The 26,597-nt window shown below is 42.0% G+C and overlaps 1 protein-coding gene across 3 annotated transcripts in view; it reads right to left on the bottom strand.

Moving 5' to 3' along the window:
- The window catches only part of DAAM1 (dishevelled associated activator of morphogenesis 1), a 165,461-nt gene that overhangs the window by 56,239 nt on the left and 82,625 nt on the right, over nucleotides 1–26,597 (bottom strand). For all 3 annotated transcript variants that reach the window (XM_047737013.1, XM_047737014.1, XM_047737015.1), the window contains exon 3: nucleotides 24,388–24,477. In XM_047737013.1, coding sequence (XP_047592969.1) covers nucleotides 24,388–24,477 — 90 coding nt within the window. The remainder of the gene's footprint in view (nucleotides 1–24,387; nucleotides 24,478–26,597) is intronic.

The following is a 26,597-nucleotide window of genomic DNA, read 5'->3' as shown; positions in this document are numbered from 1 at the left end:
GGGTACAACATGGTGATGCAGCATTTATACATGATGTGAAACGGCAACCACAATAAATCTAGCTACCATCTGTCACCATAAAAGTTGGTACAGTAGAGGCGTCTGGGTGGCTCAGCTGGCTAAGTGTCCAACTCTTGATTTCAGGTCATGTCGTGAGATCAAGCCTTGGTCAGGCTGCAGCCTGGGCATGGAGCCTGCTTAAGATTCTCTCCCTCCCTCTCCCTCTGCCCCCGACCCCCACACCCTGGCTCACCCGCCTGCCCACTAGCTCACTCTCTTAAAGAAAGAAAAAAAAAAGTTTGTACAGTATTGTTGACTATAAAGGGGAATTGAAATGGGAACTTAGCCACACCATGGTATGATACTGTTTTCCTTCCGGGGCACAATAACATTGGGAAAGGCACAGTGTTTGTTGGGAGGACAAAGGATGTCTAGCTCCTATGAGCACTGAGGACAGCATTGCTCAATTATACGTCTGGATTAAATCCACAAAAGGAGGAAAAGTGTCTTTAATAATGACCACAGGATTTGGTCAGTTGTTAATTAGACTATTTCAGTTAGTTTATTCAGACTCCAGAAAACAGTAACAATTTTGAAGGGTTTCATTTGATGTAACCAAAACTAGGTACTGCTTCAGATGAAAAGGTAGAATAAAGCCTGACCCTGGATGGATAGAAGTAAAACGAGCACACACTATCCACAGGCCCAGCCCTCTTGCTGTGACAGCTTTTGAGTTTGAGAAATGCATCTGAGCTGACGGGAACTGGAACCCAAGGAATGCAGGAACCCCTTTTTAAAGGTTACTCTGGCCAGTCTTTTGTCTTACAAAACAGGGTGACCTGAAGCCAGCACCAGGGCCCTCAGGGCCTCTGTGGACAGTAGCCCCCCGCCTGAACCCTCACCTCCCCACAAAATCAGGGGGCTGTGGCTTCTGCTCCACACGAACACAAGTCCATCAGAAGATGGCACTGTAGTTGGAACTTCGCAGGCATGTCTGCACACCTATGTGGCTAGAAGTCATTTGTGTGACCTAATAGACTCGAAGAGGAAAATTTCAGAATTCTCTAATTTCACATTCAGAGACCACCTTAGTACAACTGTACCCCCTGTCCCCTTGGAAGAGATGCTGGGCCAGGTACATAGAGCTGCTGGGGGACAATGAAGTAGTTACTACCTATTTACTAAGGTCAGAATCTCAGTCTTTGGGATAGCAGTTTCAAGGTGGGGCTTTTAATTTCAGCCCTATACTTTACCTCAAAAACACTTTTCGAAGCGAATCTTTCTAGGTTGGTCTACTGCGGTGAGATAAAAGAAATGTAATTTCAAAACTATTCGTTAAGTAGTCACAAAAAGCAGGCAAAGTAACTAGTGCTTACGGTGCCTTAAAAGCCGGCAGTAACAGATATCTGAACTCGAGCAGTTGCACGAATTTCATCTGGAGACTGAACCAGCCAGATGATGGGGACAACAGCTAGAGCAGCAGCTTTGAAGTCAGACTGCATTACACTTGCATGGTTTTAAAAAGCTTAGGAAATCTGATGAGTTTTTAGAACAGTCCTTGGTTACTATTTAACATGTTAGTAAAGTAGCTACAATGGCAGTGTAAATGCTGAACCCTTCTCTCCTAAAATGGAGTATTAAAGTTAGCAAAACCCCGCTGTTACCAATGTATCCAGCAAGCCAAGACCCACAGCGATAGCCAACTAGCCAACGGTATTTGAACCTATAAAATCGAATAGAAGGTGCCAGATCTTTTTAGTCCCTCAAACTAGGGCAAGTTTCCAAAACTACAACAAAATCCTGTCCTGTGTCTCGGGTCCCCTGAGAGCCTGTCTACAGCAAGCTTAATAGTCATGGTTAACAGAACAGGAGATCATTTTAGAAGCTGAAGATTAGTATACAGAGAGAAATCTTTACACTTTGGAAATGCTTTAGTAATGTAAACATATTAAGAGTAGACCTAGATACTGTAGTCAAAACAGAGGAAAGAACGCTTCATTTTTACTTCACATGCCTCAGAGTTGAGAAAATCATATGAGCTAACGTATGTAAAAGCTTCTCATAAAAGTACTGTTATCACTATATTCCTGGGGGCGATCCTCAGAGTTCTTCATCTTGGCAATGTGTCTCCAGCTTCCTCTGTGCAGCCCTGGTCCTTCGATACAGATGTGTCCTCCAGTAGCCAAGTGAAACACATCTGTGAATCAGCTCTCTGCTCCTACTTTGTGCGGCTGCTACAGTCTGTATTTATGCAGAGCCACGAACCAGAAACAGATGAATGCAATTGCAGTCAGGGAGCGGGGGTCCCCTCAAGAGCACTGGACACGGAGACATGCTGAGGGGAAGAGTCTCCCCTAAGAAGTCCACGAAAGAAATTGCTGATGCAAGTCGAGATGTCTGATATTCCTGGAAAGCACCTGGGTCCTATGTGTTACCAGCCTCTAACGTGTTATTCTTTGAGCCATCTGCCACCCCTCTAGTTTCTTTGTTACAGAGAAACAAGTGGAAAAATAAGTAAGATTGTATAGAGGGCATTAGTTGTAATGAAAGCAACAGCAAATCTAACACATTCAGAGCTTACTGTGGGTCAAACATTGTTCTAAGCACTATGCTCTTCATATAATCTACTGGATGGGCGAGCCGCTGTTTCACTCATGTTAGTAAGGAGGAAACAGAGCAAAGAGAAGACCAGTAAGCCGCCAAAGGTCATCCCGTTGGAAATTTAGAGGCAGTGGGAAAGAATCAGGGCAACCTCTTTCCTAAAATTAGACCTCATATTAATCACAAGCAATATGCAGTAAGTACAAAGCTGGCCTTTCACTCTTAACCACTTAACTGTATAAGAAAGTCAGATGTGGTTAGTGGCCAAAAATGAGTTTGCTTTTCCCTAATCCTTTACTGCTATTTTAGCTACATTCAACATTTCTGAATATTATTCTAATTCTCAATATTGTTCTAAGGCCTGATGTCTTACTTGGATGACCTCTGATCCCTTTTCTCTAGACTTTTTCTGTGGGAACTCTTCTACCCCCTTATCAATGCCTTATCTATATATAATGTGTGTGCATACAGACAGCACTTATGAAGCTTTTCCCTAACCTGTTTTCCTGTTCTGTTACACACCAGTCTAATAACCATCTTCATAGGGATTTCTTAAGTGTGCTTGAACATGAGCTAACAGCACTGAGCAGTTCAGGACCCTGGAATTGCAAACAAATCCCTCCCCTAAATTATACACACCTAACCCTGCTTTTGACCACTGCCTTGACCGATTCCATTACAACTTTCTCTAATAAGAAAGAATATTAGCTTCATTCTATTCTTTAAAAAAGCTACTTTTCCTTCTTTTAAAACAGATTGTGGGTAACACCAAACGACCCCTAGAGAAGATTTTGCCCTATGAGAATACAAATTCTAGTAATCACATTAGATCCTTTTACATTCTACCTACAAAATGGCTAATTCATATTAAAATCTAGTTTTGATTTCTTTTAAAAGTGTTATAAACATTTATGTTTGTATGCCTATTTTTAGGTCTATTAAATAATTAGCACTGAACTGATACAAACATTTTATATTGCTAAATTTTCTGATTACTGTTTTTAGATAATATTTGCAAATATCACTTATTTTCAGAGCGATGGGATGGTGGAGTGATGACTAGATTGGCCATCTGAAGATGAGATTCCAGAACTTAACTTTTTGGTTTACTCAATCAGGATTTCTTGCTAAGTTTGAGTATCTCTGGGCCTCATTTTTCTTTCTCCTAATTGAGAGGGTAAGGCCAGACTGTTTCTAAAGTCCCTAGAAGTTCTAAGATTCTATAAAACTCTGATAGTGAGGTTTTATGGAAAACCAGTGTGTACTCTCCTTAGTTTGAGGGCCCAATTTCTAAAACCAATGATTTTTTTTTTAATTTATGTTGTTCAGTGACTCAATTACAAAATACTTAACTTTCAACAGCTACTTCTTTTATAAGGTAATTAGAAAGGGGGAAAAACATTAATTTTACTATTTCTCTAATCCAACTCATCCTATTTCCTTGGTAGGTCGATAGTCAAGCATAAGATAATACTGATGGGTTGGGCGCCTGGGTGGCTCAGTGGGTTACAGCCTCTGCCTTCGGCTCAGGTCATGATCCCAGGGTCCTGGGATCGAGCCCCACATCGGGTTCTCTGCTCCGCAGGGAGCCTGCTTCCTCCTCTCTCTCTGCCTGCCTCTCTGCCTACTTGTGATCTCTGTCAAATAAATAAATAAAATCTTTAAAAAAAAAAAAAAGATAATACTGATGGACAAAACTTCCCACTGGATGGAGGCTCTGACACTTCACTTCGCTTTCAACCTACACTAACTAGTTTGAAGCTCTTCTCTTGTTATCTACTTTGTTCCCATTATCTCACATTCTGAAGAAACAACAAAACAAAACCCCCTTTGCTAGAAAAGAAAAGTGGTACAGCATAAGGGACCTTCAAGAACATTTACTTTCTTTTCCTTTAAATCAGGCTTTAATTAACCAACTTATTTAGAAGATAAAGAAACAATAGTTTTTTTTTTTTTTTTAACTTGGCCTCATTTTTAACTGGCATATTTTTCATTCCAGATCTCTAGTCAGTGGCTAGTGAAAAAATTCCAAGAGATCCTCCCCGACTCTCTTTATGTGCTACAGTGCATTTATTTTTCTCAACATCACTTTGCCCATAAGAATAAATTTTGTACTATTTCTTTGTACTCTTTCCGAGGTAAACATTCACAGCTATGTCCCAGACTTTCTTCTCTCATGTCATGATCATCTCTCTCTTCCAAGCCAAGCTGGCTGTGTTCCCCTTCTATCACGATCGACAGACACATATTTAAATCCTCAACCACTCACTACTTATGGTAACTTATAGGCGGGCAAGTTAAGTGACCTCACTATGTGACTCAGTTTTAATCTCCTTATCTGTAAAATGGGTGCCTACTTCACTGGTCATTGTGAGGATTTAAAAGGTTATTACAAGTAAAGAAGGCACTGAGAACAGTACACACAGAACATGCTTGATAAATGTTAGCTAGGATGATAAGGATAATATTCCAGAATTTCCAGCTATGGACATTATAAGTCCTTATTATGCTAGGACTAAAAATTTGGAGGTACATTTGGCAGTGACTGTTCAAATTTAAAACACACCCACACAGACTGTGTCCTTCCTTTAAGTCTACTTTCACAATGATATACTCACACAATTATATATTTAGCCCACAATTATATATTTACACTTTTTTCACCACAGTGCTGTTTTGAGTCAGCAAATAAAGTGAACAAAAATATGGCAAGGGAGATGGCCTAATAAATTACTTTGTAGCAGTAACACAGAATGAAGGGGAATTATATAATCGCATTCAAAATGACCAAATATAGTATGGGGGGTGCAGGGCAGGGAGGAATGCCTCCGAACACCATTTCTCATCTGTAGGAAAAAAATGTACACATAACATACAAACATTTCTGGAAATAAACACAAGAAAATTGAACAATGGCTACCTCTGGGTAGGTCTTTTACTTACTAACTTTTGTATAATTCAAACTTTTATTTTGCCACAAACATTCACTATTTTTATAGTTAAAACAGAAGTTCTAAAGCACTGTATATTCTGTTAGGACAAATGCCTTACTTTTTCAGATGTTCTGTGTAACACAAAATGCATCAGGTCAACAAGATCCTGGCAACATTTGGGATGTCTCTGTTCTCTACACCGGGGGTACCCCTCTGTTCCCCAGAGCAAAAAGGTAAAAACATTTCGATGTTGTCTTCCTCATTGGATTTTCTATTTCTATAACACACTACAACCCTCACATCAAATGTTCATGTAAAGGAATTTTATGATTTGGACAAAGATTTATGTACCTGAAGGATGCTAAAATTTTTTAAATTTCTACCCCTACATATCTGTGTGGCAAACAATTTCTTAGTAACAGCTAAAGACTTTCAGTGAGACTCAAAGCACAGTTTTAAAAATTAAGTCTTTAAGTATAACTTCTTTTGAAATTACCATAGGGCAAATTTTTAATAGGATCATTTCCCAAGTAATAATATGTAAGAACTGGTAGAGTTTTTCTTTCATTTCAGATGCTGTTAGTAAGACCCCAAACAGGCTGTACAAAGGTCAATTAATTGCAAAGGACATGTTCTGTGGTTGTTCACTAGACCATAAATCACAGGCTGAAGCAATATGCACTTGGCCAACTAAAGCCATAAATTTCCACATTCACTGTTACAAACCTATGAGGTTCTTAGATAGTACTTATGGAAGACATATCCTTTCACGGTCTAGATTGGCTAAAAACCCTCTAACGAAGTATAAGGGGAACTCCAACTCAAATAGTAGAGACATACTAAGGTTTAACTAAATGAACTTCAACAGTAGAAAGGCACTGTTTCAGTATAATACAAAGTAAAATTCATTTTCGTAATTATTATTATAGGACAAAGGTTACTAAATACTAACAAAAAGCTGTCCCATTTATGAAGAAAATGGTACTAGAACACATGTTAACTGTGATCATACATAGGATCAAGAAATCCCATCCCTTGTTAACGATCAAAATAGTTACCTGTGGCATTAAATGGTCATTGCTATCTTGTTTTTCATGGACCCAGCCCCACATACTAATGAATGCAACAGATGTTAACTGAATTTACTTTGTTCCTAGAATTTTTACAGAATACGAAAGACAAAGGGGACAGACTGGTCAAAATATTTTATTCTATTAGGTATGACTCCCTGATGGGCGTGTCATCTACTAAACTCAAGTGCATGATGGGAAATAGGTGCCGAGGAACAGGTCGAAGGAACAGGGAAGGAAGAGCAGGTAAGATGGAAGATGGAAAAGTATTTTGTGGAAGTCCTTGCTGATTACTTCTGCTGACTTTCCCTTCTGGCTCAATAATAGTGTGATCAGCATCTTCTCAAAGGACAGTCATGGTGAAGCAGGGAGTAGCCTGACAGACCAGGGGTTGGCAAACTTCTTCTGTGTGGGGCCAGGTAAGTGTCTTAGACTTTGTCTGGCCACACAGTCTTTTGCAATGACTCAACTCTGCCCTGGTCCAGAGTGAAAGCAGCTACAGCTAACACTTCCAAGAAGAAGCACTGCCGTGTTTCAGTAACACTTTATTTGCCAAAAAACATTTAAGTGGCTGGATTGCTGTCACGCCCTGCGCTAGAACAAGCTTGGCTCTCAAGAAGGCAGGAATGCATCAAAGTTTGAACCTGGGCATCAATTTTTTTCCAGGTTATCTCCGCTCCTGGAAGCCACTCCCTTTCCAGGAAAGCCCATCTGTAAGTTAGGATCAGTTCGCAGAGTATGTGGAATTTGCCTGGTTACCTGTGTTGTTTTCTAGAGAAGTAGGATGTACCATGCCTGAAAAATCCACCATCTTCCCAAACTCACCGCTCCTTCAAAAGCAGTGTAATCCTACTTTTTCAAATAGGATAGGGGCACCTGGGTGGCTCAGTCAGTTAAGAGTCAGGCATTTGGTTTTGGCTCAGGTCATGATTTCAGGGTCGTGAGATCGAGCCCGGTCTCAAGCTCCGCACTCAGCGAAGTCTGCTTGGGATTCTCTCTCTCTCCCTCCTCCTCTGGGTCTCCCCTTGCATGTGCTCTTTCTCAAATAAATAAATGAACAAAATCTTTAAAATAGCATAGCATCTTTTGGTCTTTTAAATCCTGATTTTTGCCTCCAAATCTTTGTCTTGTTGTTCTTTCCCTGGGAAGAGAAACAGCAGCAGGCCCACGGACCTGGATTCCCGGGACCACCGCTTGCTTAGTCCTTCCAACAGCCTTCCCTCCAGCCCCTTGCAGTGGGCTAAAACTATACCCTACATTTGACGCTTGCCAGAAGGAGGCAGTTGGTTTCAAAAATGAATTCCTGTGCTGTCACATTTCAAGATAGTCATGCGGTCCCCGGGACAGCCCATCTGGTTACACTGCTTGGCCACTGTCACAATTACACATCAAGTGGATCTACTGCCCAAATCCGGCTGGGCCCACACAAAGAATGATTACAGAACAGCAGATTCTGCATCTGCCAGGAAACCCAACACCTCCTCCTAAGCCTCAGAATGTTAGTCAGTTTCTGGAAAGACTGGGGGCTGACTTGCAGTAACAAAGGCTTTCATATTTAGCACCTAGAACCATGTCAGAGGAGCAAGTCTCCTTCCTCATTTTTCCCGGTGCTGCAGAACATCTGTATGTTTTTAAGGAGAGCCGTCACATAATTATATAGCAAGGTCTCTGACCCCAGAGACACCCTAGTCCAAGTTATCCCTCACAGGGGTCCCTCATATAAGGTCACCAGTAGGTGATCGATCCTATGTTCTCTGAGAGAAGGCTTCAAAGAGTCCACAAATGTTTGGAACCAGCACCCTCACTGACTGTTAGAAAATTCACCTTAGACTGAATTGACAGATGTCTCCTTATAACTTCAGGGACTTGCTGGCCTTAGTTTTGCCCTTGGGAACTGCATGGAATAAGTCTAATTCCTATGTGAACAATAACCCTGAAAATATTTAAACAATTTGAATAAAGCTATTATGTCCTCCCAAAGTCTTCTCTTTACCAAGCCAAAAATTCTCCACTGGCTATATAGCAAAAGTTTATCCTCCTCAATTCATAAGTAAATCTCAAATTTTCCATCAGTTTATCACACCCTTATGTCTCCTTTTTGCAAAAATAACTCCAACAAATATATTTAAATTCCTCTGAAAGGGATCTGCTCACATGTCAATGATGCGTAACTCTAGACAGTCTTTAAGAGGGCATCTGGAAGATTTCTGACCAAAATATCTACCCAAGAAACAAAAGTTCTTGCTTTCTTTCTTTTTTTTTTTTAAATATTTTATTTATTTATTTGACAGAGATCACAAGTAGGCAGAGAGGCAGGCAGAGAGAGAGGGGGAAGCAGGTTCCCTGCTGAACAGAGCACCTGATGTGGGGCTTGATCCCAGGACACTGGGATCATGACCTGAGCCAAGGCAGAGGCTTTAACCCACTGAGCCACCCAGGTGCCCCAAGTTCTTGCTCTCTTGATGGTTTACAACAAATAACATTTATGATTTAGAATAAAAGATACATGTCTCATGAAGCACAGTAAAATATGTGTGGTTCATGTTTTATTAAGTATACATATTGTAACATCATTGGCCATAAACTCAGTAATAAAACAGGTCTTATAAGATGGAGGACACTTCATCTCTAAAACACAAATATAAATTAGCAGAATTTATAAAGGGTCAATAGGACCTAGGCTCACTAGCTGCTGAGAAACTTTCTGGGAACTTCAAGCTTCATTTATTAGATCATTGCTTTTCAAGTGTTTGGATTCTACTTACATGGCCTTTGCTTCTTTCTTGTATATCATCCTTTCAAACATCATAGGAATTTCTTCCTTGTATGTGTGTGAAGTTGAACACCTCTTCTGACCCCTGAGCTCTGCTCTTTCCAAATATAAAAAGGCTCACTAGAATCCATATACGATGCACATTTTCCCACAGAGCCTCCTGCTATCATATCATGTGCTCCAGTCTACAATATTATTCAAGATCTCGGATCATTTAAAATAAGTTAGGCCCTTCTCTAACAATTCTTGAAGTTTACAATTCTATATTGATATTCATAGAGGATAATTTTTAAAAGGTAAAAGCATGGCATGAACTGATGTCAAAGATTTTGCTGAACTCATTAATAATAAATGAGGGAACAAATAAGATGTTACAACAGGTTCAAAAGCGAATCTACAGGCAAAGGCGTATATAATTATGTAGGTGTAAATAAATGCAAAAATGGTCATCAGAACATAATCAATTATACTGCTACTGTTCTTTTTTTTTTTTTTACATTTTTCAGATTTCTTAAATAGTTCGAATAATGTAAAAGTGAAGAACACTCTGAGGAGTGCTACAGACAGAAATTTTCACTACATTCTTTTCCCATTTCAATATAACTACACTGTAGCCGAATAACAGATGCATGACTAGTACTTCCTGGTTGAAGAGGACACAATCTATAAATATGTAATGTGGAAGCCACACTGTATGACTAACACTGCTCTAGGCTCCTCACACCTAAATTACCCAGATGCTCAGGCGTGTCCAAAGCTCTTGCTCAAGAACACCTACTGTGTCCTGACCACTTCACCTCAAACTGCTGGTTTCCGCTGCCCTGCCATGGCTGTGTGGCACGGTTTCTACTTGTACATCACTGAGTTTCTGACTTGAAACCACTGAGACCACTCTACCCTGTCCGCCTTATAACCAGTTACACCTGGTTCTCTATCCTTCCCAGAAATTTGTTGGGTGAGTAGTTGGGGTATTTCTAAGAATTCTTGCCCAGCTCATCTGAGGGGGTGGGCAGGGAGCTGTGAGCTCAAGTGAACTTAGACCTGCTTCTCATCCCTCCCAATCCCCAGCCAGAAAAAAAGCTGTAATACTCGACCATGGTAGCCTAATAGTTTGGTCAGGAGCCCAACACCCTTTAGGAGTAACACATAGCCTCCACGGAGAGCAGCAGGAACACTATACTGCTGAATGCAGACTTCTCAAGGGCATGACAGCAGCAGAATCCCTCTGCTCGTCATGCCCAAAAAATCAGTGCTGAACTGAAACTGAAGAGGCATCTGCTTTCCTTCTCATTCATTTACCCACCCAATAAATAGTCATTGAGTTTTATAAAGGCCTAGGCACTGTACTAGGTATTAGAACCCATGAATAAAAGAACAAAGCTTCTGCTTTCCTTGTTAGTGAGGCATGAAAACAGGACACAGGAGACTGAGGAGAATATGATTTCAAACGTTAGATTTGAGTTTCTTAGAATATCACAAACTTCTGACAATACGTTCTCAGTTATTACAAATATAGTTACAAAGAACTATACTCATCTGTAGAATTTACTCCCTCTTTTCATCATGATAAAAAGAAACAGCCAAGTATTGTTAATGCTCCTGCATTTTTACTAATCTCCAGTCTCTATCAATGTATCTTCTAACTTCAAAATAAAAATCAAATGTAAGCATTCCTAAGCTCAACTGGGAAAAATGGCTTGAGACATTTCTTGATAGCACAAAACGTTACATTAGTGTTCTTTATCTGTCCCAAGCTTTATTTACACTGGTAAAAATGATCTAATATTTCTGAGTGGGCTAAATGAAACACTGCGTATTAAAAATTAGGCTTGTGCTACCTCTCAGCCAACTCTCATTTTTGTTCTCCCCCCAGATCACAAATCCCAGTAAAGAGTGCCCCTTGAAAGAGATCTGGTCTTCCTATGAGGACAGCAGCATAGGAACAAAGAGAAGAGCAACAATAGGACTTCAAGAGCACAGAGACAAATGGCATTTCTGAAACAGCTCAGGGGCTCAGTCTGTTCCAACACCTTGTTCTTTCCTGAAAAAGCCTTAGCTGACTTTCCAGAACCAAAATCTTAAAAGTCATATGCTACAAGATCCTGGGGGAAAATGCATTTCATGTGCTGATATATCTAAGAAAAGAGCCACAGTCTTTACCTAGAGCTAAAAGCGGAGACTTTACAGTCCACTTCCTAAACTACGAGGCATTTATTTTATTTATTTTAACAAGTCATTTCTTTGGCAAAGCACTTCACAGCATGGAATATGACTGGAGCCTAAAAATCTCCATCAGTATAACTTCAACATCTGAAGCCAATTTTAGATGACAATTCCCCCTCATTTTCATGGCAAAGAGAAAGAAACATTCTCCAATTATTATTTTCAGAAATGATGCACACTCACATTCCCCTGTTGCCTATGATACAAAGGTATACAATGACATAAAACAAATCACTTCTGTGTAGCTTGTTAAAAGTCAAGTCTTTGACCCACATGCCACGATGGAGTGCTACAGACCCAGGTACAATTCAGTCCAGCTGGCTGGTAAATTAACATGTTTGAACACACATCACTAAACCCATATGCAGTGTGGAAATCCAATCAGTGGTGTCAATGGCCTTTGTTGCCTCACATCTTGCTACCAGATTTGCAGCTACCAGGCCAGCCTTTCAGAATGTCGTAAAGCAGGTTTTGATGTTCTGTAACCTGCTCTTGGGAAAACAATCAAAGTGTGTTTATGATTTGCAATATAATGCTTAACACAAGGCTATAAAGAGAGGGCTTTGGAAAACAGTAATTAAACTAAGCAGAGAATCAGTAAGCCGGTAAAGACATATTCCATTCAGAGAGCCATTCTCAGGATGACTGTGAAAAATGCTAGGACAGGATTAATTGTTCCCAAGAAGGGGGGTCATAACCATACTTCTGATTTTAAGTTGTCACTTACTCTCGGCATACCACTGAATTAACGACAGCATTGGTGGCAGAAAAAATAAAACAGAAAAGCATCCGTTAGAAGATATCACCATCTCAGAAATGCGTAAATGTGAGGACATCGGGAAGTACATCCTAGAAACTGAGGAAACATAGCGTGTCTTCCCTTACATGGGAAGACAGATAAAAGGATACTATCTTAAGACTGCTTAAGACAAATGTTGGGGCGCCTGGGTGGCTCAGTGGGTTAAGCCGCTGCCTTCGGCTCAGGTCATGATCTCGGGGTCATGGGATCGAGCCCCACATCGGGCTCTCTGCTCAGCAGGGAGCCTGCTTCCTCCTCTCTCTCTGACTGCCTCTCTGCCTGCTTGTGATCTCTCTCTGTCAAATAAATAAATAAAATCTTTAAAAAAAAAAAAGACAAATGTTGTTCCCATACTGCATTGAAGAACAAGAGAATTTAAGACATTGTAATTTAAAGTTGGTATTCTTTGGTAGACTTTCTTACTGTAACCCACTTCTAGCTCCACAAATTACTAGGTTCCTAGAGTATAAGGAATTTGGAGAACCCCAAATTAGAAGTATTAGCAGCATATTCTAGGTTACACTGGAAGCTCAACGTTCCTTCCCCCTTCTGAGGGGGTGAAGCTCTGAAATGCACTAAGCAGAAAGAATACGGATTCACAAATACTAGGAGTGCTGGCGCTATTAGTGAAAAGAATAAAATAAATATGTATATAGGAAAAACTCAGGAAAATGGGCTTTTGTTCTTCTTTGATACCACTCCTAGAGCGGATACTTCCTCCCAGTGATGTCTTGCATAGACCTACCTCCAGGAGATGGTGACATCAGGCAGGCTTGGGGTATTCATTCTATGAAAGTAGGTGCCAGAGCATTTAGAGAGTCTGCAAAAGACCAGGGAAGACACCAAGGCGGGGGGGGGGGGGGGGGGGGGGAGCATGAAATATGATACTTACATCTCACTACAATCTAGGAGCAAGAGGAGCACTCCAAGGCAAGGATGGCAACATTGGCTACATATGCCTCATTCTCCCATCATGTGTCATGGCAGACATTGCTAATTAATTACCACACTGGTCTTACTGAATCCATTCATAATCTCTCAATGTTTCTCAAAGTGCTCCAGGCTTTTACCCCCAACTATTCAGAGCTGGTAATCAAGATAAACCTCTTTGCCAACTCTTTTTGAAGTTATTCACAAGTGCAGTCAACCAGGGAAGGAAGCCACAGTCCTAAAGAATGCTGAAACCAAGGATGTGCATCCATCTGGAGTGTCTCCTGTGCTGTAGGGTCCTCAGGGACGCACTGAGCTGGTGATAAGCAGAATAAGCAGCTAGTTCTGGATTCTCTGGTGTGAGATATAGTAATATCCCTTTCCACCAGAGATACAGCTATGACCGAGACACTCAGTGTGTATTTCCACACCTGCAAGGTGCAGAATTTTGGAAGTGAAAGAAGTCAGTGCCTCCGTGCTTCAACATACACAGCCAAGGGGCTCAAAGGGCCTCACAGAGCTGCATTTTCAGCCTTGGTTCCATAACAGCACTCTTGACAAGGACTCTATGGCAAACACTGAGAGCTCCAAGATAGTCCTGTACTCCTAATTCTGCAATTAATACATGAAGGAATCTGTTGTGTACTAGAGCTGTCAAAAGGAATCTGCTTAAGAATTAAGATTTGGAAGCCAAAACTAGCTGCTCCATGGCAGTTGAGAACCACTGCCCTCCCAGGGATTCCATTCAAACCCAAAACTACAAATTTTTTCCAGCGACTAGAGCTCAAGTAGGAGTGTTCTCTCCATAGCGCAGCACCAAAGGATGCATGAATGACAAGCAGAGAGAGAAAGCCGGGGGGTTGCTTCTCAAGCCCCCATTCCAGAGGGAAAAACAGATCACCACAGGACACAAAACACCCACTCTCCCCAGGACTCCACATTCATTGATTTGTCAAACCAAGATAGCCTACTTTTTTCCAGCTCTGTATCACTTACTAATTTTTATTGTTGTTTGAATGATTAAATGTGAACACAAATACAGGGTCATTCTCTCCCACCCTCTTCCAGCTTGGTGTTCCCTATTTACAGGGAAAGCGGGGTCTTTGAGAAAGAGGTATTACTGCAAAAATGCAAGTAGGAGGAAGCCCACGAGAGATGATATCCACAAAGCAGGTATAGACTCGCTGCTTGACAATGCTATCAAGAACCGGAGTATTTACAGACTGAGCAATCAACAAATCCCCAAGTCCGGGAAATGACTGGTGCACAGAAACTCGTTCAGAATTTAGGCATGGGGCATAGACACATGGCAATTACACATCTGCATTTCTTAACATGCAAAAGAATTGAAGAGTAGAAGAAAGGAGAAAGGCTTTCATGATTTTTACAAACACTCGAGATGAAGGCACTTGGGTTAGAGGAAGAGACACACCAACTGTGGCATTTCCAGCCACGGCCAGTGGGCTTACTGGTGCAGACGTGCTGGCTCTGCACCTGCACATAACTTGCCCCTCAGGAAAGCAGCCGGTGCCTCAGAGGGACTTCCTGTGTGGGGTGATGGCAGACATCAGTCAAGAGCTTGCTAAAGATGGAAACACAATTTGCCTGGGTCTGGGACTGACGGTGTAAAGAGGTCTAGAGGAGAGGAAGAGTGAACCACACACGGAGCAGTTTCCTTTGTAGTCAACCCAAACAAACATATTGCTGAGTGAATTGTCCATTTTTACACAATTCTAACGTTTTATACTTTTGTAGGGCTTTTTATGGGTATTTGGATGGAATGCTTTTCATTTTCCAAACCCTGAGTTTTTCTTCTTTAAATGAGCACTTTCTATTCCAGTAATTTTTACTTCAGTTTGCTAAGACATATTGGAGAAAATGGAAGAACCTGAGCGACAGCTTCTTGTATTAGAAACATTCAAACCTCAATGAAGCGATTGGCCAGGGCAACAAAATACCAGTTCCCTCCCCTCAGAGGTTGGCAACTGATCTGCGGCAGGTATAAATTGTTACAACAACTTCAGAGAGCAATTAAAGGTGAAAATGTTCTTAGCAAACAACCCAGTAATTACATGTCTTGGTGTTTATTCCAGAAAAATTCTTGAACACATGCACAAGGTTGTTCCTTGCCACATATCTTTTTAGATAATGAAAAATCGCAAATAAGCATTACCCAAAAGGGTAAAAAATAATTAAACTGTGGTGTGTTCATATAATGGAACATTGGAGTGCAGTTAAAATGAAATACCATATGAATATATCCATGCAGAGTAAGCTTATAAATACGTGGGCAAGGAAAACACATAAAACCTCCAGAATAGGTCACCTCTGGGCTTCCACTACTGTATTTATAATGTTTCATTCCTTTTTTTAAAAATCCATGGTGATTATCATAAAGTGTCAGCATTTGTTCAACATGGGTGTTCATTCTATTTTGTACTGTTGTGTATATTTAAATTTTCACAACAAAAATAAAATCACCAACCAGGAAATAACAGTTTATCCCATGAGTGGAAGGGAAAGTTTTCAGAAATTTGTTAGTTTTCTAACTTCTAACAAAAAACTTCTAACAAGGTTTCTAACTTCAGGGACTGCATGTTGATCACACTACCCTAGCACTTCTGATGTAAAGGGAGCCTCCTTTTGCCAATTTCGGGTGCTTCCAGCAAAGATTTCCTGGCTCTCTTCCCTCATCTACACTGTATCCTCCAAACTTATTATTTCTGCCTCCAAGAGCTTCTGAGGGCTTGTGAAATCTTCACTACTGTTCTACGAACACCAGGTATTAGGATTTAAGAATATGGAGATGAATCCCAGACTAGCACGAGGGGGAACAAGCAGAAAGTGAGTCCACACTACTGTTTTGATCACAGTCACCATCACTGAAGTTGACAGTGGCAACAGCTGTCACAACCATGCCCCAAGCTCTCTGGTAACTCTGAAATGGCATTATTGCCCTTTGTACAACCACTCTGTGACACTGGTCTCATTTTACAGAGGAGGAGAGAGAAATCAGAGGGGTTCGGCAATACGCCCTAGTAAATGGCACCCTCCCGCCCTGCTCACTCTTCAAATGGCCTTTAACTATGCCAAGTATTTTCTCATAGCTATTACTTGCCTTCTGTTTATCTTAGAAAAAATGGTGTTGCACACACATTACAATACAGTTTAGAACAACTATGGGGGGACAGCGGCAAATATAATTTTGGAAGCTGGCAGGCTTGACTGAACCTTGACTGAAAAGGCCTTTGGAGATAATCTGTCCCAAGGCAAGTCCTTTTACTGACAACATCTCAAGGCTGAAAAACAGAGGCCTGTGAAGAACCAGAATGTAAAACCCAAACGGTAGACTACAGAACTTGTCCAGAATATTTTAGATTTGTTCACTTCTCCAAACACCAAGGAAGAGAGAGAGGATTTGGTTCATTCTATAGGCAAGTTTGTTTACTGCTTCTTCAGTAATGAAGCTGGGTGCCTGCTGGGTATCAATACAAAACTATGAGCTCAGGACCATTCTGCACACTTTAAGACAGGGGTGGTAGCTAGCACAGCTGGAATGACAGAACTGAATAACCCTGGAGGGAAAAAAATGCCCAAAATTGATGTAATTGAACAAAGGATTATAGGACAAGGAGGCACACAAGTATTCATGAACTGATCACCCTTTTTGGAATACAGAATTGGTTTAAGGGCTGCCAGAAGCAGGGAATCCTTGAATTTTCTACCCCAAATCTAAAACTAGGTGTTCATTTTGATAGCACTGGTTTTTGCAATAAAGAGAAAATAAAGCAAGGAAGTGAGTCACTAGCTTTGAGATTATGCTACTTAGAGTGGGGAAGGGGAATGAGAAACATGGCTTCAGTGGGTTTCTGGGCAGAAAACGGAGGAAATCTCACCAGGGTCAAGGTTCTCATGTTTTCACATTATTGCCTAATAGATACATGGTACTGAAAAACCTTGGGTGGTTTACAGATTCACCTTTGTTTTAATGTCACCAGAGAAGAGTGAAAAGAGAGGAGACAGAAGGGAAAAAACAGGTCCCGGAGCTAGATAAAGGAGGGGTCAGGGAAGCCAGGGTTGCCATGACAACCTAAGCACTGGTTGCATTTTAAATAATATTTATTTTTCCTCCCAATTTCAGTATAAGTATGTGGTATCTTTGTAATGTTCGAGTTGGCTAGGCTAAACAATATGTTTTCTTATAGGCTTCTGGGTATGGTGAGCCACAAGAGAGATTCTCACAGGAGATGTGGAAGGCGGAAGTGAAGCAGCAGCCATTTTGTACTTCATACATGTTGTCTTTAGCTGCTGGCTCACTTTGTTGGTGTGGAATAGCTGGCGGGTCTGTAACTGCTCCACCTTCCCCTGGATCCTCCTTCAGCTTCTCCTGGGCCAGGTGTGTATGTGCTGAGCTCCATGACTAATGGTTCAGGCTTCTGCAGGACACCCCCACCAAAGTCAGAGGCGGACAGAACTGATGTGCACTTCAGTCTATCCTTGTGGACTCCAGCTTACCCTCTTCCAGTTTATATCCATCTTCCTTCCCAACTGTGTGCTCCAAGGAGCTCCAGCAACAGAAATAAAGACAACAGCCTTATGGAGAGTGCTCAGTCAGCTTCCATGCATATGTCAGGGTGAATTGCTGCTCTGTGTTGCTGCCAGTAATCCTGCTTCTCTGAAACCTGACCATACAAATACACTGTATGTACTTTTAAAAAGAGCAATTTTATTTTTACAACTAGGGGGAAAATATTCCAAAGTAAGGAGCAGAATGTACTGTAGAAAATTTGGGAAATATCTGTATAAAGAAAAAAATTAAATCACCCACAATCCCACCAAGCAACTGTTTCTGTCTGCCTACCTCTAACTTTACTCCTTTGCAAATTTTTGATGGTACTGCTTACGGTTTTATGCCTTTTCTTTCTTTTTTCTTTTTTTAAAACATGCTGAGCAGTTTTCCATGTCATTACAATTTCTTTGAAAATGTGACTTTTCAATGGCTACAAAATACTCAGTTAGGGTTGTGTACTACCATATAAACATCCTCTTTTAAGTTGGTTACAATCACGGGCTTTTAGGAGCAACACTACCAAGAACTGCCTCACCCTGGTATATTTCTCATCACTTCCATGGGATCAATTCCTAGAAGAGGAATGTTTCAGGCTGTGAACCCATATTATCAGATGGTTCTGATCACCATCTTCAGGTCAATCAGCATCTCATACTGAGGCCAACGTTCAAAATACTTATCAACCAGCATAGCATGGGCATCAATGAATTGGAATCAATGATGTAATGTGGGAACAGGGTCTTAGAGTCCCCTTTGTGCCATGCCAGTAGTTAAAGCTTGAGTCATTGGTGGGGGGGGGGAGTAGTGGACGCTTGTGGGAAGGGTGACTGTCACAAAGATTTTTATTAGGAGGGTTCGAGGCAGCTGCTTTTTACCAAGGAAGTTGGCAATATTTTGACAGTTACCATAGTTTCACTGAGGTATACCCAGTGAACATCAGCTTATGTTGGAGTTTCTTTTCTTTACTTTTCTGTTTTTAAACTATGTTGGAGTGTCTACATGACTTTCTCTTCTCCAGGCTGAACAAACCTCAGTTATTTCAGTCTTCCCCCACTGTGCCTTCTTTTTTCAAAAGTTTAGCCTTTCTACAGATTTCCTAACAAGCCCTACAAATTTGTGTGTTGTGTAGTGAAGATCAGATTAGGCCAACAGTCTAATGTTGACCTTTTCAATATTGGAAGGGACAAAGAACAAAGTACAAACCAAGAACAAAGTACAAACCAAGTACAGTGCACGTGAGCATAGCTCAACTGTTAAAAGGAGCCAGCGTCTAGATGATGGGATAAAAGCATGACAACATCAGCCCTCTCATTGCAACTCCAACTGCTGGATAGGACAAAGTGGTGAAGGAACTGTTGTTGTCTGAGTCACACACATCTACCCCCAAAGATTGGTGGCTCCTTCCTCTGTGCCCCAGAGCCTGTTTGCTTACCCCATTATGGAGCTTATGACAAGACTTGGCAATTACTTGATCTTATCTGCTTCTCCTACCAGGATCATCCACTCCAGGAAATATGATTTATTTGTTTAACCATCTTCAGAATTTAGCCAAGAGTCTGCCCTGGAGGAGTACTCAATACACCTTCGGTGAATCACAAACCATCCTGCCCTTCACCAAGAGCATGACTTCATGGAATGAAACCCCAGATACTCCAAGTCAGTTGTTTCTTAGTGGTTCAGCATGGAGTTATATACAAACTGTCATCTGTCAGAGTCAGGGAATATGCGGACAAGGCCAAGAGCTTCAGAGCCTGCAGAACCTGGAGACACCCCCCAATATCCAGCTACTGTGCTCCCCTCATTTATTCTTTTAGAGAAAGAATAAGGGCAAAATATATCCCAGTCTTATCTCTGATCACTTCTACTTCTGCCACTGTCTTCAAACCCTTAGCACTTGGGTGTACAAATGCCAACTGGAATCCATCGTCAGGTGAAAACTCAATGGCAGGAAACCAACCCAAGTACTTGTTAAAAAGGTCTAGAAATACAATTACTGACATCTAGGTTTTGCCTGTCAACAGACTCCCTCTCCCAAATCTTGATAGCTAACAAAGTGAACACTTGAAAATCCAAAGCTCACTCTATAGTGTGTTTAAACAATTACAGTAAAGAAAGGATACCTAGCTTCCCTTCCTTCTCGGGTCTTCCAATGCCCAACTACTGCTTCTCATCCCAGCCTACCCACCGCAGCTTCTCATTAGGATACTGGAAACAACTAGACGCCGAACGTATCATCTCGCCTCCTCGTTTTACAGCTGGCTTGTCTGACAGTTGTACAGAAAGCCCATGGTTCCTCTTGACTTAATTCCACCACTTTACCCTATGTTCCTTTAAACACAGGAGGCCCTTGACTCTCAAGTAACTGAAAGAGCCACACCCTGACCACCGTGCACAACACAACTTTAATCTTTGTGTGTGTGTGGTGAAAGGAGAATTGCTTTTTGTGGAGAAGAGTGGGGAAGTGATCCAATTAAGATATGCAAACCAAATGAAGGGAGTGAATGAAAAAATATCAGCTGCATTTTCAGCCCCTGTTCCTGCATGTCTTCAAAGGCACCAAGCACCAGGTCCACGCTTTGCTCACGTGGCCACATCTCCCCCCACAGCCAGGTCAGGCAAGGTTCTTAAAGGAGTTAATGAAATTTGAAAAACACACCCTCATCAGCAGAATAAAAATTCATCTTCTCTGCAGAAGACCCAAGAAGATAGAGACATGAAATACAGAGAATCCAAAGCCATTAATGAATGCTTGGCCTTAGAGATCGGAAACAAGAGGAGGGCAAGTAGTGCTCTCCTCAAATCCCGATCTTGGCCTCAAATTCCTGAGGACACTACAGCTAACGGTATCCAGCACCACTTGCCTACTCCGTAAGCGTGGAAGCCCAAGGAGGGGGAGCAAGTGTTTTCCGGAGGCCTGTAAGGACCAGGTTAGTGACACAATTTGTGCAAATCACTCCTGTGAAGAACCACAATTAAAGGTTTCTGCCAGGGCCCATATGATTGTCGTCACCGAGAGACAGTATACGCACCATTTTCATCTCTCTCTCCAAAGCCCTCTCCTTACTTTTCCCAGGGTTTAAAAATCATGTTAACAATAAGCAAATACAGCATAGCCAGATGCCTTTCGTGGTCAGATGGTTCATTGTTTAAAAAGTTTCAGTTTAAAATCCAAAAGATTGTTAACAGATGCAGTTTCTGGCTGGAGACTGGGAAAAACCTCACTTAAACAAAAGAGTATGTTGTGATTGGAGCTAAAAAGGGAATTACCTTTAAAGATAAGAACCACAAACATTTCCTATTTGAAAATACCTCCAGCCCCACCAACAGGACCTTTTTGTGGTCCTTTCATGTTTGCTAAAAAACATTTGACAGTGGACTGCCACAGAGGACCAACGATGGCTGACCAACCAGTCCAGTCGTTTTTACAGATTTGTTTAGATTTTCAACAAGCCCACAACATCCATCTCTTACTCTCCCCCGGATTACTTAATTAGGCAAGCTGCCAATTAATCTCTTTCCAATTCTTTTAGTCCTAGAAATACTTTTGCTGCTTTCATTTTGGCTCTGGAAATGGATTTTCAACTAGAGATGTAGATAGAGGCAAGTGTGAGAAACGAGCGCAGGGCTTGATAAGCAGACAGCCGCTGCTGGGACTCAAGTCACCATTGGGTGGAAAAGAGCCACTTGGCTGAGAAAGGCCTGGCCCCATCCTCCGTTCCCAGTCTCATTTGCCTCCACAACTACTATGCACTTTCACACAGAAAGCCTGCTTTTCACCAACTCATGTGTCTGTTTCTGTTGGCTTTCATGGCCCCTGACTCTATGGCATCACTATGTGTGAGAATGTCTGTAATGCCCTGGGTTCTAATCTTGAAAGATGGAAAAAGCTAAGAAGCCATGAGTCTGTAGCTTTCCCTTGGCCTGAGAAATGGATGTGGTTTGGCTTGCTGGTGACAAGCCTGATTTGAAAAGGCTACCTAAGATATGGTCCAAGAAAAACAGTCTGTTCTTAGTAATAAAGATGGCCACCATGGGCTCCATTTCGAGAATAGGCAACCTGTCCCTTAGGAGATCACATTATACGAAGACAGGTAAATATCATGCCCTTATCATGCTTAAGTTTTTATTCTCGTAGTCATTGTATTATTTCCCTATTTATGACAGCACCCCAAAAGGTCAGTTGCAGACCAAACACATAGCAGAATTTTAACATTTTGAGAAGCTCTAATCAAGAAAATCCTTAACTCAGCAACACTAGCATCCATTTTAAAGTGAGGCAGATCTGTGACCCCATGGAAATCCCTAAAGAGTTAAAATGGCTTTCCCACTCAGCCACTACTTGACTGTCACGTAAGGAATCCAGGCTGTAAGAATGAAGCTAGCAGGAGGACTGTGCTTTCAGGGATCTGTGCAGTCTGGCCAGGTAGTGGTAGGAAAGGCCCATCTGGCAAGAAACGGGATTCTGAGGCCAGTGGTCACATCCGTATCTATCTTCCTATGAAAAGGCAACCTCGCCATGAGCACATGAGACAGGGTTTGCAAGGGGATTTGATAGGCCTGGAAATTGAAAAATGATCAGCAGCTGCAAGTCCAAGGTCATTACTATCCTCCAGGGTTTGCCTTTTCTAATCTAAGGGGCAGTAGTTTCCATGATTAACTTTCAATTGCTGTCAGGGGTGTAATAAAATCTGGGAAAGAAGAAAACTTTCCCCTCAGTAAGCTGCTCCCATTTTCCTGCCCTTTCCTTTCCTCCAGTGTATATTCTCAATCCTCACTTCATACTGTTTCCTAACTTGAAGAAAAAAGTCTGCACTCAATGTCCTATGTGCATACAGGCACTAGAAGATTCTTCCTTTTCAGTTCCAGGGCGTAGGTCTTTAAGATGGCCTCGTGAAAAGGTCCCTTATTTTCCACGACCGTACAATGCCTTCACTTCCAGAACTGAACACTTTTTATTTTAAAATCCTTTCCCAGTGTATTACATCTGTTTCCTGAGCCATGACAATCAGTTCAACAAGAGAACCATGCACAAAGAGAAAAGAGTACACAGTCATTCACAAGCATGTTTTCCTGGTTACTACTAGATTAGGAATCCTTACAACTACAACTTGGTCTGATCTGGTAGCAGCTCAGAAACCATACAGAGAGGTTATAGCTGGACACATCTCTCAGCAAAGGCCCCCAAAACCAAACTCCACACATAGTTTTATCAACGGTAACTGCTCAGGTGGAAAACTAATTGTGCTTTCAATTTATTTTGATAGTTCAGTATAACACTAATGACAAATTAGTGGTTCAGTCATCATACACTTATTTCAATGTGTTCTGATGCTGGAGTTACAAAGAGGAGTTATACCATGGTGGCTTGCCCAGAGACACCAAGAGGGGCTGCCAAAGGGCACAGGCTCGCTATTGCAAGATGTTTCTGGAAGGTCAGCATGGCAATCAAATAAGGCAGCAAAGAGGCAGAGGGGCTGAGAGACACATGTGACTACATGTGCAAATGCACTAGTTGCATAAGAAAAGGGTCCTCGGACTCATACTGTGCCTTGAAAAGACATTGGACTGCTATAGTTTGTTCCTGCTCCTTGCCTTGAGGCAAGGGTGAGTAACTAGAGAGTCCACTGCCCTGGAGACAGGTAACATTTCCCTTAGGTGCTAGCCTGCCCTTCCTGTTTACCCCATCTTGATTCAAGTTTCTATTAGAACAGAAGAAAAAGTGACAAAAGATGGCCATGAACTTAATTGGTTCCAAAACTGGGGTGGGCACAGTCTGAGAATTTCCACAGGGTTTAAAGATGGCAGAGTGAACTTTATTGAGGAGATATGGTCCACGGGGTGATGCCCACACCATGAGTGCTGATATCCATCCTCCCCTTCTTCAACAGTAACAGGACCTAGAATAAAGGCTGCTTTCCTTGCAGGAGGAGGCCATGTAGCTAAAGGTAGGATGTGAGGGGAATTCAGGTGGATGATTTCCAGGACATGTCCGTAAGAGGGGAGGTAGGGAAGGGTGTTGCCTTCTTCCCCTTTCCTTCATCCTTAGTTTGGAATATGAAACAGCCAGAGAGATACCTGGGACCATGAGGACAATGCCACACCCTAGAAGCACTGAAATGGAAAGTTGCTAGGAGATGGGAAAGGAAGATTGAGGTCCCAGAACACTACTCCTAATCCACCGAGATACCGACTTTCATGTAAAGAATGGGTGGAAACTTTATTTTTGTGTACACCACTATGGTTTTGGGTCTCAGTTGCACAGGCTTACAAGTAATGGTTACAGGTGTGGAGGACATGGGGAGGTGTCCAACAAAGTGTCCATAAAAATATCTAAGGTGTCAGCACTGTGCTGCACACGTAGCAACAAGGCCACGATCTGGTTTGTACATTACAAAGAGCTGCCTGAATTTCAGTGGTGAAGAGGAAAAGCAAAGGGCACAAAAAAATGATAATTTCCCAGTTAACCATAAACACAATGAATCTCTTACCTTTTTCTTGCTACAGTATATTTGCCATTTTTTCTCAGCTGGAAGTGCAAACATGGCTTCCCTGTGTTTGTCTGTCAGGTCAAGTTCATCCTGAGGAAAAATAATAATAATTAGTATTTCATAGATTAAATGTTATTCCTATAGGAGAGGTTATCAGCATCATTACAGAATAGAAAAAAAAATGACATATATTTCAATGAACTTGGGAAAGACCAAGAAGGCAAGGTATGTGTTGCCACCGTTAAGAAAGCACATCTCTGGCATGGAGCTGAGTACTGAGCACAGAAAGGATGAGGCTCACCCTACACCTACTGAAGGGTGTGGAAAAGTGGGCTGAGCACAGACAGAGTACCCTGAGAGTGCCCGCTGAGCATTAAAGGCCATCAGAGCTCCAGAGTTTGGATTACTCCTATTATAGATGAGGGTTCACTGGCAAGGGGTGGGGGCTCCATAAACACCGAGTATCAGGCTAGACCTGAAGAACTTGGACATGAGAGGAGGAGACCAAGGGAACTAAAGGCGGGGCGCAAGAACAGACGGGGTGTGTTTGGGGGACAGTGAGTGGCTTAGCGGAAGCACGGGAATGATGCAGAGAGTCATCACATGAAAGGTTTGGGAGGCAGGGAAAGACCAGTTTGTGAAAAGTCTTAAATGCCAGAATGAAGAGTTTATTCTCTTGACCCATGAGAGGTGGATTTTCATCGGAAGATTGTGAGGAAGCACCTGGCATCTTCATTATCATAAATCCCACTAATACTTATTCAGCATTTTATGCACCAAGCATCATGTGGCATTGTCTCGGTCCCCACAACAACCCTGAGTCCACTCATTAGTACATCCTCATTGTAGTAACGCTGCCTGCTGTAATTCAGCTGGGGGAAATTTAGGTGGGAGATTGGGTAAGTAACTTGCTCCAGACCACACACCTGGTAATGACAGGGCCGGTTTTCAGCCCACAGCTGTCAAACTCCAGAACCCAGACTCGGCCTCTCAGATCAGTGTCTGGAAACATTAATTTTATAGGGGAGAACAGCTTAGATTGGACACGAAGGGAAGGCAATTTACAAACATCCATAACTAATTAATAACAACAACAGGATAATGAATATAAAGTGCTTAGAGAAAAGCTCTTGGCATTTAATAACTCAATCATCCCTGGTCTGTATTACTGGTGTGGAGCGTCTGGTACATTTTTCTTAGTAGAGGGAAAGTTCTCTAGGTGAGGGTGCAGACTGGTGGGTGTGAGACAGATGAAAAGGTGCTATAAACCAAGGCACAATGAGGCTTCGATCCCTGAGGAATATAAACACGTTCCCCCTCTGAATGCCTTCGGTATATACCTGTAATTCTGCCACCTGTAGACACACAGGCTTCAAACCTCATACTCCTACCTCCATTTATCATTGAGTGCCGTTATTTCTTCCATGAAAAGTGTCACAATTTTTCCTTTTTTTGATTCCCAATGAAACCACCCAGATTTATGCTCTAATAACCATTCTGTCAGCTCCTGGCAGTAGCCTCCCCACTGTTCGTTCTTGCCTTCTCCACCCTCCCCACGCACACACAGAATTCATTAAAGCAGCCGTACTTAAGCTGGAGAGAACCTCAGCATGATCTGGGGGGCCCCTTAAGTCATTGATCGCCCAGAGTTAAGGATGGAGCCAGTGGGAGCGAATGTGAACATCTGAGCATCTAAAACGTTTCCAAGTGTGGCTGATGCCACTGCTCTGGGCACACTTTAAGACCCGCGCCTTAAAAATTGAGCTCCTGTGCGGTTTTGAGCTCCCAGTTGAAAAAACTTCATTAGTTCCACACACTGACAAAATACATTATGTATTCCTCAGCCTGCCTTTGAGGTGTCCCATTTAAAACCCCAACCTCACTTTGCCAGGCTTGCTACAATTTAACCCTTCTGCCCTTATTCTGTTACCACCTACATGTAGGGCCCAGCCACTCAGAGCCCGATATGCTATGAGCTTCCTGGGGAAGCGGCTCATCTCCTTAAGTCTCTACTTCCTCATCTCCAGGATGGGCATATCATTCCTCTTGCAGGGCTATTGTGAAGATGAGCAACATGGACTAAGTATGGGGTAATGCTTGGCACAGGGGGGGTAGCTGGGTGGCTGCAGTATTGTTATTTCTCTCATCATTTACACATAGATCAGGTGCTATTTTCTTTTAAGAGCAAGGTAAATAGTTAAGTCACTAAA

The sequence above is a fragment of the Lutra lutra genome, chromosome 7 (genome assembly GCF_902655055.1).
Source record: "Lutra lutra chromosome 7, mLutLut1.2, whole genome shotgun sequence".
Taxonomy (NCBI): domain Eukaryota; kingdom Metazoa; phylum Chordata; class Mammalia; order Carnivora; family Mustelidae; genus Lutra; species Lutra lutra.
The sequence above is the reverse complement of the archived record's forward strand: the minus strand, read 5'-3'. Positions and strand labels throughout refer to the sequence as shown.